At 43.2% G+C, this 15284-nt stretch overlaps 1 protein-coding gene across 1 annotated transcript in view; it reads right to left on the bottom strand.

Moving 5' to 3' along the window:
* LOC115117472 (low-density lipoprotein receptor-related protein 2-like) overlaps positions 1 to 15284 on the bottom strand; it is a 100452-nt gene that overhangs the window by 30412 nt on the left and 54756 nt on the right. Inside the window, exons 28-31 of the mRNA XM_065017117.1 lie at positions 14424 to 14610; positions 12754 to 12963; positions 12477 to 12660; positions 7452 to 7533 (exon numbers count right to left, since the gene is read on the bottom strand). Coding sequence (XP_064873189.1) covers positions 7452 to 7533; positions 12477 to 12660; positions 12754 to 12963; positions 14424 to 14610 — 663 coding nt within the window. The remainder of the gene's footprint in view (positions 1 to 7451; positions 7534 to 12476; positions 12661 to 12753; positions 12964 to 14423; positions 14611 to 15284) is intronic.

The raw sequence follows: 15284 nt of genomic DNA, 5'->3' as shown, positions 1-15284 counted from the left end.
ATGCTGGAGGAAACAGGTACATAAGTCCATATATATCGACAAAACCTTTAAGGCCGCTCAGCAAAGAAGCCACTGCTCCAAAACCTCCAAAAAAGCCAGATTACGGTTTGCAGCTGCACATGGAGACAAAAAGCGTACTTTTTGGGGAAATGTCCTCGTCTGAAGAAACAAAATAGAACTGTTTGGCCATAATGACCATCGTTATGTTTGGAGGAAAATGGGAGAGGTTTGCAAGCCAAAGAACACCATCCCAACCGTGAAGCACAGGGGTGGCAGCATCATGTTCAGGAGGACTGGTGCAATTCAAGAACTGTAGAACTGAAAAAGCGTGTGAGCAAGAAGGCCTACAAACCTGACTTCGTTACACCAGCTCTGTCAGGAGCAATGGGCCAAAATTCATCCAAATTATTGGGAGAATCTTGTGGAAGGCTACCTAAAATGTTTGACTGAAGTTAAATAATTTAAAGGCAATGCTACCAAATACTAATTGAGTATGTAAACTTCTAACCCACTGGGAATGTGATGAAAGAAATAAAAGCTGAAATAAATCACTATCATTCTGACATTTCACATTCTTTAAATAAAGTGGTGATCCTAACTGACCTAAGACAAGGACTTTTTACTAGGATTCCATGTCTGGAATAGTGAAAAACTGATTTGACATGCATTTGGCTAAGGTGCATGTAAACTTCAACCACACATACACACATAATATATATTAATATATATGCGCAGTTGAAGTTTATATATGTATACATACACACAAATACTTTCACAGCAGTTCCCCGTTCCTGATTTATATTTTATATTATATGTCACACTTAAACATTTCAGATCAAACAAATGTTAATATTACACAAAGATAACCCAAGTAAACAGAAAATGCAGGTTAAGTGATACTTTAGCTTTTTTAATAAATCAAAGTATCCAAACCTTCATGGCCCTGTGAAAAAAGTAATGCCCCCTTGTTAAATCATGAATTAATGTGGTTAATCACATTTTTGGAAAGCTGAGTTCAATTTCACTAGCCACACCCAGGCCTGATAACTGCAAGACATGTTTAATCAAGAAATCATTTCAATAGAACCTGTCTGACAAAGTGAAGTAGGCCAACAGACCTCAAAAAGCAAGATATGCCACGATAAAAATAAATTCTGGAACAGATGAGAAACAAAGTAAGACATTATCAGTCTGGAAAGGGTTAAAGCCATTTCTAAAACTTTGAGACTCCAGCAAACCAGTGAGAGCAAAAATCCACAAATGCGGAACATTTGGAACAGTGGTGAACCTTCCTGGAGTGGCGGCCTACCAAAATTAAATCAAGAGCGCAGCGACAACTCAGAGGTCACAAAAGAAACCGCAACATCTAAAGAACTGCAGGACTCACTTGCCTCAGTTAAGGTCAGTGTTCATGACCATAAGAAGGAGACTGGGCAAAAATTACATCCTTGGCAGAGTTCCAAGGCGAAAACCACTGCTGACCAAAAAGAACAATGGCTCGTCTCACTTTTGGCAAAAAACATCTTGATGATCCAAGACTTTTGGGAAAATATTCTGTGATCTGACGGGACAAAGTTGAACTTTTTTGGAAGGTGTGCGTCCCATTACATCTGGCGTAAAAGTAACTCAGCATTTCAGAAAATGAACATCATAGCAACAGTCAAATATGGTGGTGGTAGTGTGATGGTCTGGGGCTGTTTTAGGACCTGGACGACTTTCTGTGATTGATGGAACCATGAATTCTGCTCTCTCCCAAAAAATTGTGAGGAGAATGTCCTGCCATCAGTTCGTGACCTCAAGCTGAAGCGCACTTTGGTTCTGCAGCAGGAAACCGATCCAAAACACACCACCAAGTCCACCTCAATGACTTAAAAAAATATATGTTTTTGGAGTGGCGTAGTCAAAGTCCGGACTTGAGTCCACTTGAGATGCTGTGGCGTGACCTTAAAAGGAAGTTCATGCTCTAAAACCCTCCAATGTGGCTGAATTAAAACAATTATGCAAAAGGAGAGTGGGCCAAAATTCCTCCACAGTGATGTGAAAGATTCATTGCCAGTTATCGCAATCTCTTGATTGCAGTTGTTGCTGCTGAGGGTGGCACAACCAGTTATTAGGTTTAGGGAGCAATTACTTTTTCACATAGGGCCATGAAGGTTCAGATACTTTTATTTCTTAAGGGAAAAAGCTATCACTTAAAACTTGTTATGGCTGCAATCCCGCTAACGGGATCGATATGACAACTACCAGTGAAAATAGAGGGCGCCAAATTCAACCCACAGAAATCTCATAATTACAATTCCTAAAACATACATGTCTCATCCCATTTTAAAGCTATTCTCGTTAATCCCACCAGTGTCCGATTTCAAATATGCTTTTCAGCAAAAGCACTACAAAAGATTATGTTAGGTCTCCACCAAACCACAATAAGCACAGCCATTTTCCAGCGAAATATAGCTTTCACAAAAAGCAGAAACAAAGATAAAATTAATCACCAACCTTGAATTATCTTCATCAGATGGCTCATAGAACTTCATGTTAAACAATACATGCATGTTTTGTTTGATAAAGTTTATATCAAATCTGAGTTTACATTGGCTTATTATATTCACTAGTTCCAAAAACATGTGATTTTGCATAGCCACTTCGTTTCAACAGAAATACTCATCATAAATGCAGATGATCATACACGTTATACACATGGAATTATAGATGTACCTCTCCTTAATGAAACTGCTGTGTCAGATTTTCTTTTTTATCTATGGAAAAAGCAACCCATGCAATAATCTGAGACGGAGCTCAGAACAGTACACAAATTAGCCGTCATGTTGTAGTCAACAGAAACCAGAAAATGCATGAAAAATGTTTCCTGACCTTTGATGAACACCAGAATGCAGTCCTAGGAATCCCAGGTCCACAATAAATGCTTGATTTATTCGAAAATGTCCGTTATTTATGTCCAATTAGCTACTTTGGTTAGTGCGTTTGGTAAACAATTCCAAAGTCACAAAGCGCGTCCACTATAACGTGACGAAATGTCCAAAAGTTCCGTAACAGTCAGTAGAAACATTTCAAAAGATTTATTGAAACAATCTTTATAATGTTCTTTACATATGTCTTGAATAACGTTACAACCGGAGAATTAGAATGACTTCAGATGACCGGTGGAAGGCAGGTCCTTCCCCGGTGAACGCGCACAGTGAATGCATGGTCAACTGAATGCATGGTCAACTTTCCTTTCTCATTTGACCCCCCCTTCACATTAGTAGGACAAAGTTCTATTGACATCTAGTGGAAGGAGTAGGAAGTGAAAACTCATCCATATCTCGCTGTAATTTCAATGAGAGCTTGGTCAAAAATCTGCCACCCCCAAAAAAAAAACATGAAGTGGAATTTCTCAGGTTTTTGCCTGCTATAAGAGTTCTGTTATACACAGACATAATTTAAAACAGTTTTAGAAACTTCAGTGTTTTCTATCCAATATTAACCTCTTCAGTCGACCCTCTACTTTTTTGAACATTCTGTTAAAAATCGCGCAACATTTCAGCGCCCTGCTACTCATGCCAGGAATATAGTATATGCATTTGCTTAGTCTGTGTGGATAGAAAACACTCAGACGTTTAAAAAACTGGTTAAATCACTGCTATGGCTTTACCAGAACGGCATTTACATCAAAAGCACAGGAAAAACTGATCACTGAAAATGGGAAAATATATCCATCGCTACTTGAACCCATTGATAAACGTGAACCACAATTAATTGCCTGAGGTTGCAGTACCTACAGCTTCCACAGGGTGTCTAGAGTCTTGTCATTTCCCTTCGAGTTTTTTTCTTGGTCAAACACATACAGGACACCGTATCTAATCTGGTCTGGGACCGGATATTTTCGTTGAGTTTCTAGCCGGACATTTTTCCAGACGGACAGCTAATGATCTTTACATCGCCTCCTGATGAATTTTATCGCTTATTAACGTTTACTAATACCTAAAGTTGCATTACAAACGTATTTCGAAGTATTTTGTGAAAGTTTATCGTCGACTTTTTGAATTTAAAAAAATGACGTTACGTTTTGAAACAATGTTTTTTCGTTTATCACACAGTCTACATATAACGATATCTAGGATTTATATGGACCGATTTAATCGAAATAAAGACCCAAATAGTGTTTATGGGACATCTAGGAGTGCCAACAAAGAAGATGGTGAAAGGTAATGAATGTTTTCCATTTTATTGTGCGGTTTGTGTAACGCCGAAATGCTAATTATTTTGTTTACGTCCCCTGTGGGTCTTTTGGGGTGTTGCATGCTATCAGATAATAGCTTCTCATGCTTTCGTCGAAAAGCATTTTAAAAATCTGACTTGTTGCCTGGATTCACAACGAGTGTAGCTTTAATTCGATACCCTGCATGTGTATTTTAATGAACTTTTGAGTTTTAACTAATACTATTAGCATTTAGCGTAGCGCATTTGCATTTCCAGAGCTCTAGTTGGGACGCAAGCGTCCCAGTAGAAGCAACAGGTTAATAATATGCTAATATTAGCAACTATGACTGAGGAGCAGGCCGTTGAATATGGGCACCTCTGTGCACCTTTCATCTAAGCTACTCAAATACTGCCCTGCAGCTATAAGTTAAAAACTGCATTGTGTGTTTACTTGGGTTACCTTTGCGTAATATTTAAATTTGTTTGATGATCTGAAACATTTAAGTGTGAGAAATGTGCAAAAAATTAAACTCAGGAAGGGGCAAATATTTTCACAGCACTCTATATGTCTACTCTATATAATGTCAAGAAATTGGTGATGGCACTAGAACAGTCTGCAACACTCTGCCTCACCCTACTAGAATCTGAAGTCAAATGTTTGCTGATGATCTGGTGCTTCTATCCCCAACCAAGGAGGGCCTACAGCAGCACCTAGATCTTCTGCACAGATTCTGTCAGATCTGGGCCTAACAGTAAATCTTAGTAAGACAAAAATAATGGTGTTCAAAGGAAGGTCAATTCCCAGATCACGAGTAGAAATTACATCAAAACACCGTTGCCTAAAACACACAAAACTATACATATCTCCGGCCTAAACATCAGCGTTATAGGTAACTTACACAAAGCTGTGAACGATCTGAGACACAAGGCAACAAGGGCCTCCTTTGCCATCAAAGGAACATTACATTCAACAAATTAGGATCTAGCAAAAATACTTGAATCAGTTGTAGAACCCATTGCCCTTTATAGTGGAAATCTGGGGTCCACTCACATTACATTTACATTTAAGTCATTTAGCAGACGCTCTTATCCAGAGCGACTTACAAATTGGTGCATTCACCTTATGACATCCAGTGGAACAGTAGTGCATCTAAATCTTTTAAGGGGGGTGAGAGGGATTACTTTATCCTATCCTAGGTATTCCTTAAAGAGGTGGGGTTTCAGGTGTCTCCGGAAGGTGGTGATTGACTCACCAACCCCCAAAAATCACAACAATGGGACAATACCAAATTGAGAAACTGCATGCAGATTTCTGCAAAAATATCCTCTATGTACAGCAGAAAACACCAAATAATGCATTCAGAGCAGAATTAGGTCATTAACGCTAATGATCAAAATCCAGAAAATAACCTACAACCAAAAAGGAAGCAATTCCCAAACCTTCCACAAAGTCATCACCTACAGAGAGATGAACCTGGAGAAAGAGTCGCCTAAACAAGCTGGTCCTGGGCCTTAGTTCAAACAGACCTCACATAGCCCTAGGACAGCAACACAATGAGACCCAACCAAATCATGAGAAAACAAAAATTATTCTTGACACACTGGAAAGAAATGACAAAAAACAGCAAACTAGAATGCTATTTAGCCTTAAAACAGAGTACACAGTGGCAGAATACCTGACCACTGTGACTGACCCAAAATTAAGGAAATCTTGTACAGACTCAGTGAGCATAGCTTTACGATTGACAAAGGCCGCCGAAGGCAGACCTTGCTCTCAAAAGAAGACAGGCTATGTGAACACCTAACCTAAAACGGGGTAAACCGAGGCTGCACTTCCTAACCTGATGCCAAATGTATGACCAGGTTAGTGTCACATATTTCCCTCAGACTACACAGATCCACAAAGAATTCGAAAACAAAACCAATTTTGATCAACTATCTCTCACATCTATCTCTCTACATATATAGTGAAATACCGGCAATCACAGAAGCCACAAGAAAAAGGGCAACCAGTGAAGAACAAAGACCATTGTAAATACAACTTGTATTTCTGTTGGTTTATTTTCCCCTTTGTACACTATTTGCACATATGACACTTGAAAGTCACTTTTCTTGGAGCTTTTGTGATTCATGTTCCCTGTAAATTAGTATTGTTTCAATATTGTTTATTATCTACATACGTTTGCCAATAAAGCCCTTAAATTGAATTGAAAGAAGCGAAAGACCGCAAGACACTTCAAGACGGAGGGAGAGAAGGGCAACATAACCACTACCACTGATTATAAAGTTCCTCTTTCCACTGGGATTCTCTGCCTCTAACCCTATTACAGGGGCTGAGTCACTGGCTTACTGGGGCTGTCTCATGCCGTCCCTGGATGGGTGCGTCACCTGAGTGGGTTGATTCACTGATGTGGTCATCCTGTCTGGGTTGGCGCCCCCCTTGGGTTGTGCCATGGCTGAGATCTTTGTGGGCTATACTCAGCCTTGTCTCAGGATGGTAAGTTGGTGGTTGAAGATATCCCTCTAGTGGTGTGGGGGCTGTGCTTTGGCAAAGTGGGTGGGGTTATATCCGTCCTGTTTGGCCCTGTCCGGGGTGTCCTCGGATGGGGCCACAGTGTCTCCTGACCCCTCCTGTCTCAGCCTCAGTATTTATGCTGCAGTAGTTTATGTGTCGGGGGCTAGGGTCGGTTTGTTATATCTGGAGTACTTCTCCTGTCCTATTCAGTGTCCTGTGTGAATCTAAGTGTGCGTTCTCTAATTCTCTCTTCCTCTCAGGAGACCTGAGCCTAGGACCATGCCCCAGGACTACCTGACATGACTCCTTGCTGTCCCCAGTCCACCTGGCCGTGCTGCTGCTCCAGTTTCACCTGTTCTGCATTATTATTATTATTATGATTATTATTATTGTGTTATTACATATTATTATTATTCGACCATGCTGATCATTTATGAACATTTGAACATCTTGGCCATGTTCTGTTATAATCTCCCACCTGGCACAGCCAGAAGAGGACTATTACCCCGCATAGCCTGGTTCCTCTCTAGGTTTCTTCCTAGGTTTTGGCCTTTCTGAGAGTTTTCCTAGCCACCGTGCTTCACCTGCATTGGCACTGTTTGGGGTTTTTTAGGCTGGGTTTCTGTACAGCACTTTGAGATATCAGCTGATGAAAGGGATATATAAAGAGACATTTGATTTGATTTATAGGTTGAACCCATTCCCTTAACCCCAGTCCTGCGTCTAAAGCACTTACCCTGATGCCAAAGGCTGTCCAGGTCTTTTGGTAAAACTTTCGGTTCTTGCCGTGTTCTTGTGGGATACTTGAATAGTTCTCTCTTGGTGTCAGACCAGTAGACCATGTCATTGAAAAACCATTACAGAGAATGGACTGGGCATTTTCAGTCAGCTGCAGAAGCTTTTGTGAAGACAGATAAGAGCAAAAAGAACAGTCTTAACCAGTCACATTCCATGCTTACAGTAAAAGTTAATATCTAGACATTCCATGTTTACTGTAAAGTATAACCATAATTCATGTTAGCTGCAGTGTTACCCTGACATTTGTGTCCTTCCAGGGATACAGAGCCGATGCACTGCAGTTTTTCATCTGCCCAGTAGATCGGTCAGTGAGAGTGTCCACAGAGAGACTGACCCAGCCCAGCTGAGACACGAGTCAACACCACCTTCCTCTCAGAGCCATCCATCCCTGACCGCTCAATCTGGGGATCGCTACCAACCTCTGACCAGCCATCAACCTGGGAGAGAAAGAACAACGATTAGTCTACATCGGGGTAGGCAACCCTGGTTCTGGAGTGCCCAAGGAACATAGTTTCTCATTTAACCAACCTGGAAAGACCAAGTGTGTGTTGAATTTAGGCAATCATTACTAAACTGATCAATTAGTTCAGTTGGGACAAATCCTGCAGTAGCTGCAGCACTCCAGGAACAGGGTTGTCTACAGCTATCAGTCTACCAAAAATCTATCCTACAGTCCACAACCAGGCGAGTTTATGATTTATTATATTCTACTGAAGCTTTATTTTAACACCCTGTCCCCTCACCCACCTTTGTGTGGCAGCTGCCCTTTCACATGTGATATGTTTTATGACTGCTGCAAAATGGAGTATGCCTGAGGACATTGAAGTTCTGAATACTGGCTAGAGCAATTAAACATGTAAGGAGGAGTGTTTTACAACCAACATAATACAATTAAAAACCCGTCTTCCTTCAGGCTCAGCCAAGCAGAGTGAGGTTCTAAAAAAACAGGACAGACTTTCATGCGAACTTCTAAACAGGTGGAAACGCCAGAGGGAGGACCTGCACATCTATCAGACTGAATTAGGCCATTTTGATTGTAAACATTTCCCCACACCATTTACAAACCAACCACATTGGGAACCTAAGTTGGAGTCAGTGTCAAACTATACAGACCCTAGGGTCTCCCGAGTGGCGCAAGGGGTCTAAGGCATTGCATCGCAGTGATAGCTGTGCCGCTAGAGAACCTGATTCAAGTGCAAGCTCTGTTGCAACAAGACTAACCACCAATTGGATACCATGAAATTGGGGAAATAAATGTTTTTAAAAAATATATGAACTATACAGACTCATATATAGGGATGTGGTTTCATTTTCACAGTCGGACGTTGTACTCTTCATAGGGCTAAATCATTTACATTACATTTAAGTCATTTATGTATGCTCTATCAGAGCGACTTACAAATTGGTGCTTTCACCTTGTATCCAGTGGAGCAACCACTTTGTGGTACATCTAGGTCTTTTAAAGGGGAGGGGGGTGAGAATGATTACTTTATCATATCTAGGTATTCCTTAAAGAGGTGGGGTTTCAGGTGTCTCCGGAGAGGTAGGCGGTGAAGCTCCGCTGTCTGGCGTCTCGTGAGGGAGTTTGTTCCACCATTGGGGCAGAGCAGCGGAGCAGTTTTTGACATGGGCTGAGCGGGAACTGTACTTCCTCAGTGGTAGGGAGGCGAGCAGGCCAGAGGTGGATGAGCGCAGTGCCCTTGTTTGGGTGTAGGGCCTGATCAGAGCCTGGAGGTACTGAGGTGCCGTTCCACTCACAGCTCCGTAGGCAAGCACCATGGTCTTGTAGCGGATGCGAGCTTCAACTGGAAGCCAGTGGAGAGAGCGGAGGAGCGGGGTGACGTGAGAGAACTTGGGAAGGTTGAACACCAGACGGGCTGCGGCGTTCTGGATGAGTTGTAGGGGTTTAATGGCACAGGCAGGGAGCCCAGCCAACAGCGAGTTGCAGTAATCCAGACGGGAGATGACAAGTGCCTGGATTAGGACCTGCGCCGCTTCCTGTGTGAGGCAGGGTCGTACTCTGCGGATGTTGTAGAGCATGAACCTACAGGAACGGGCCACCGCCTTGATGTTATTTGAGAACGACAGGGTGTTGTCCAGGATCACGCCAAGGTTCTTAGCGCTCTGGGAGGAGGACACAATGGAGTTGTCAACCGTGATGGCGAGATCATGGAGCGGGCAGTCCTTCCCCGGGAGGAAGAGCAGCTCCGTCTTGCCGAGGTTCAGCTTGAGGTGATGATCCGTCATCCACACTGATATGTCTGCCAGACATGCAGAGATGCGATTCACCACCTGGTCGTCAGAAGGGGGAAAGGAGAAGATTAATTGTGTGTCGTCTGCATAGCAATGATAGGGGAGACCATGTGAGGTTATGACAGAGCCAAGTGACTTGGTGTATAGCGAGAATAGGAGAGGGCCTAGAACAGAGCCCTGGGGGACACCAGTGTTGAGAGCACGTGGTGAGGAGACGGATTCTCGCCACGCCACCTGGTAGGAGCGACCTGTCAGGTAGGACGCAATCCAAGCGTGGGCCGCGCCGGAGATGCCCAACTCGGAGAGGGTGGAGAGGAGGATCTGATGGTTCACAGTATCGAAGGCAGCCGATAGGTCTAGAAGGATGAGAGCAGAGGAGAGAGAGTTAGCTTTAGCAGTGCGGAGCGCCTCCGTGATACAGAGAAGAGCAGTCTCAGTTGAATGACTAGTCTTGAAACCTGACTGATTTGGATCAAGAAGGTCATTCTGAGAGAGATAGCGGGAGAGCTGGCCAAGGGCGGCACGTTCAAGAGTTGGAGAGAAAAGAAAGAGGGATACTGGTCTGTAGTTGTTGACATCGGAGGGATGGTGTAGGTTTATTCAGAAGGGTGCAACTCTCGCTCTCTTGAAAGACGGAGGGGCGTAGCCAGCGGTCAGGGATGAGTTGATGAGCGAGGTGAGGTAGGAGGGAGAAGGTCACGGAGATGGTCTGGAGAAGAGGGAGGGGATAGGGTCAAGCGGAGTAGGTTGTTGGGCGGCCGGCCGTCACAAGACGCGATGTCATCTGGAGAGAGGGAGAAGGAGGTCAGAGCACAGGGTAGGGCAGTGTGAGCAGAACCAGCGGTGTCGTTTGACTTAGCAAACGAGGGATCGGATGCCCGTCGACCTTCTTTTCAAAATGGTTGAGAAGTCATCTGCAGGGAGGAGGGGGAGAGGAGGACCCAAGAGGGAGGAGAAGGTGGCAAAGAGCTCTAGGAGTTTAGAGGCAGATGCTTGGAATTTAGAGTGGTAGAAAGTGGCTTTAGCAGCAGAAGACAGAGGAGGGAAAATGTAGAGGAGGAGAAAGGATGCCAGGTCCGCAGGGAGGCGAGTTTTCCTCCATTTCCGCTCGGCTGCAAGGAGCTATGTTCTGTGAGCTCGCAATGAGTCGTCGAGCCACGGAGGCGGGAGGGAGGGACCGACGGCCTGGAGGATAGGGGACATAGAGAGTCAAAGGATGCAGAAAGGGAGAGAGAGGAGGGGTTGAGGAGGCAGAATCAGGAGATAGGTTGGAGAAGGTTTGAGCAGAGGGGAAGAGATGATAGGATGGAAGAGGAGAGAGTAGCGGGGAGCTAAGGTTGGGACGGCGCGATACATCCGAGAGGGGCAGTGTGGGAAGTGTTGGATGAGAAGCGAGAGGAAAAAGGATAAGGCAGTGGTCGGAGACTTGGAGGGAGTTGCAATGAGGTTAGTGGAGGAACCAGCATCTAGTAAAGATGAGGGTCGAGCGTATTGCCTGCCTTTGTGAGTAGGGGGGGAAGGTGAGGGGTGAGGTCAAAAGAGGAGAGAGTGGAAAGAAGGAGGCAGAGAGAGGTATGAGTCAAAGAGACGTGGGGAGGCAAAGTCGCCTGGATCCAGAGAGGTGAGCCGTCCTCAGGAAAGGAGGCTTATCAAGGCATCAAGCTCATTGATGAACGCTCAGAGGAACCTGGAGGGCGATAAATGATATGGATGTTGCTTGAAATGGCTGGTAACTGTGACAGCATGGAATTCCAAGGAGGCGATAGACCATGGGTAGGGAGAAAGAGAGAATGACCACTTGGGAGAGATGAGGATCCTGGTGCACCACCCGCTGACCAGAAGCTCGGGGTGTGCGAGGAGCACGTGGGCGGACGAAGAGAGAGTGTAGGAGTAGCGGTGTTGTCTGTGGTGATAATCATTGTATGATTATTTTTATTCGATTTGTGGATGTTATAGAAATTGTGTGATAAATTCCATATGCCCATTTTAGTTTTAATTGGATTGAATTATAGTTGTCTATAAGCATTGTTTGAAGCTCAGTTATATTTAAATCACCCTACCATCATATCTAAGCCAATGACCCCATTAGAGGAAAATTTGCAAATCAACACTGACTCATGAGCGAGAACCACAAGGAAAACAAATTGTTCAGTTCCATATTGGCTTAAATGAGTGTTTTTTCACCTCCCTCTAGAAAATGAGCTTTTAATATTCAATAAATTCTAACTACATAATTTCTGTTACCATTTTTCATTGATTACTTTTACCTAACTTGTATTGTTGTATAATATGTTGAATAACCACCTTCAGATGTAAACATGGAAATTGAAAACAAAAAACTATGCGAGAGAAGGCATGGACCTGAAGTCCCCCCTCCAAAAAATTTAAATTCACATGAGCACCACAATGCCTATTCTACCCATGCTCTATCAAGGTTTTCCTGCATACAGCTATGACGGTCTATTGTGCTTCAAACAATTTGTACACAGGTTGCTTTAAGTCTCAAAACCTCCTCTCAACCTAATTCATACTCTTCAGAGGGATAATGGACTTTTCAGGGTTGTGTTATAAAAACAGAGTGATAGGTATATTCATTTGTATACCCTTTGTGTGGCAGCAGCCCTCACACCCGAACCCACCCTTTGTGTGGCAGCAGCCCTCACACCCGAACCCACCCTTTGTGTGGCAGCAGCCCTCACACCCAACCCACCCTTTGTGTGGCAGCAGCAGTAGTGAGCGAGGCTGTTCCAGATCCTCATCCAGAACCACTATGTAGTTCTGAGACTTTACTGTAGATGTGCCCAGCCTCACAGCCAGAATCTGACTGGCCAGCCCATCCAGCCAGTACAGGTTCCTGCCAACCCAGTCCACAGCTATAGAATTAGACTTCACACCTACAGAAAGAGAGCATTCTGTTAGCAAACATCTAGTAGACAGTAGGGCTGAGACTACTTGGCACTAACCCTGTCCTTGGTTAGGGTACTAACCTTTGACCAGAGTGCCTGTTTCCTTGGTGTTGATGGAAGTCCACTTGATGCTCTCCTCCTCCAGACTGACCCAGTATACCCTCTGGTCTCTCCAGTCATAATCCACACAGAACACAGGTGTCTGACTAGTGGAGAGCAATGAAAGGCTGGAGCTATGCAACCCCAACACCAGCAGCTCATTCTGAACAGACGCCAGCAGGTGAGCCTCATCTACACAGACAAAATACACCATTAATATACCATGCCAAAACACACCATTTTGAATACAATGACAAAACTATAATTAGACAAATCTACATTAGTTGCGTCTATTAGGTTGAGCCAGCAATGCATTTCTCCCCTTAATTTCTCCATGTTAGATAATTAAATTTGGCACACTGGTTGGGAACTCAATTTCCTAAATACTCAGATGGCACTGCATTCCGCTGGCTCATTTTCTTGCTGGAAGGATGTATAGAAAACTAGAACTCTCCCATAGGGATTCTCCCATAGGGATTCTCTAGATGCCATTTGTGACCCACCATCTTTTTTTCAGTCTTATGTACCAAAATTTGAATTGGTGTTTTTACATTTGATAAAAGTACACTCAGCTTCAAAATGGCATATCATACACCATAGTTGGAGGAAACAACAGGAAGTAATGCTGCTTTAAAAAGTTGATATCCTTAGAATCCCATTTAGGAGTAAAAAGCATTTGAACATTTGAGACCAACTGGCTTGATTCGGTCTTATGTAGCAACATTTGAAAAGGTTGTTTATTTTATTTTTTACATTGGATGAGTAGACAGAGCTAGAATATGGTATATCATACAATAGTTGAACACAAAAGTAATTCTGCTTTGAAAGTTAATAAACTTGTAACCTCACAAAAAAGGAACATTTGCTATCTAACTGGGAGTCTCGTGAGTGAAAACAGCTGAAGCTCATCCAAGGTAAACAATTTAATTTGATTGCTTGTCTGATGTGACCATGATGCCTGCTGCTAGCTAGGCATAATGCTATGCTAGGCTATCGATAAACTAACCCTAACCCGACAACATATAAGATTCCATTACTCCATAGTTTATAACTTGTTTTACATACCTAGTTAAATAAAAATGAACAGGAATATTAACCATGTATTGCTTCAAAATATGTTAAAGCGCTGTCAACTCTTGTCCATTTCCCATCAGTCAGTTTATGTATTAGTCTTGGTTAAATGTAGGGTTAAGGAGTGGTTTCACAGACAGATTTCACTGAGTCCCGGACTAGAAATTATATTGGCTGGATATTTTCCATTGATCTTGCTTTTTAGTCCAAGACTAGGCTTAATCTGTGTCTGGGAAAACCTCCCCATAATGTTTAAGTGAATGTCTAACATGAAAAAATATGTATACATGACCAGGTACATTAATGGGGTAAACTTACTCTAAGAGTATGTATTAGGCTGTTTGAGAAGGTTTGAATCCTAATCGACCCATCCAATGGGAGTACATCTGTTGTGGAGGTATAGTAGATGAATTAAGCTTCAGTACTCTAGCAGTAGTTAAGCCATTTATTCTGAAAAGCCTAGTTTCTGCATAGGTCAAAATAGCTTTTGCATTTCCTGTCTTTTTTGGCTTTAGACAAAAGTAAATATTTCACTAAAACAATGTCTTAATTACGTTCAAGCAAAGACACATTTGGAGTACCTTGGGTCTTGCAGCGGTGCCCATTTGGTTCCAGCAGATATCCATGGTGACAGCGACACAGGAAGGAGCCGCGGGTGTTAAGGCAGGTGTGGCTGCAGACAGGTGGTAGGACCTCATTACACTCGTCAACATCCACACAGGACAAACCATTAGCCTGGAGCCGGAAGCCTGCAGCACAGATGCACCTCTGTAGGAGACATAAGGACCACATGTCACAGCCACACTTCTGTAGGCCAACAAGTTGGGTTTTGTTTTAACTCACCGGTCCATGGGGGCTTAGGGCTTGTGGCATTGTCTAGGGCATGTGACTAGGGTTAAGGCGTGTTGTGTGGCATGGTCTAGGGTGTGTAGCTAGGGCATGGCGGGGGTCATCGTTGGGCTGCGGGTGTGAAAGATTCAGCAGTCTACAGGCATTACACCTAGCTAAAATATTCCTGTAGCTCTGTTGGAATAACTTTAATAGATCACTGACATCTTCTGGAAACGGAAGATGCTCTACATTGACTTAAGCCCAGCTCATAAATAGGCTACATATGTACATGTGGGCTTTGAAACAAGGTTCATGAAATGGATAACTTGCTAGTAACAGATGACATTCATATTCTGATCTGAAACTCACTAAGATAATACCGTTGATGATACAGCAGCAATCCATGGTTATAACAAATGCCAACGGGGCAGTGTTGCAGTCTATATTCAGAACCACATTCCTATAAAGTTGAGAGGATCTCATGTTAAACTGTTTAACCTCCATCACCTAAAGACCATTCTGGTGGGAAGCTGCTATAGACCAAGTGTTATCAGCCAGTATCTGGATAACATGTAAAATGCTTGATATGTTATCACAGGTGTATTTTCTGG

Source organism: Oncorhynchus nerka, linkage group LG4 (assembly GCF_034236695.1).
Source record: "Oncorhynchus nerka isolate Pitt River linkage group LG4, Oner_Uvic_2.0, whole genome shotgun sequence".
NCBI classification, from domain to species: Eukaryota; Metazoa; Chordata; class Actinopteri; order Salmoniformes; family Salmonidae; genus Oncorhynchus; species Oncorhynchus nerka.
The sequence above is the reverse complement of the archived record's forward strand: the minus strand, read 5'-3'. Positions and strand labels throughout refer to the sequence as shown.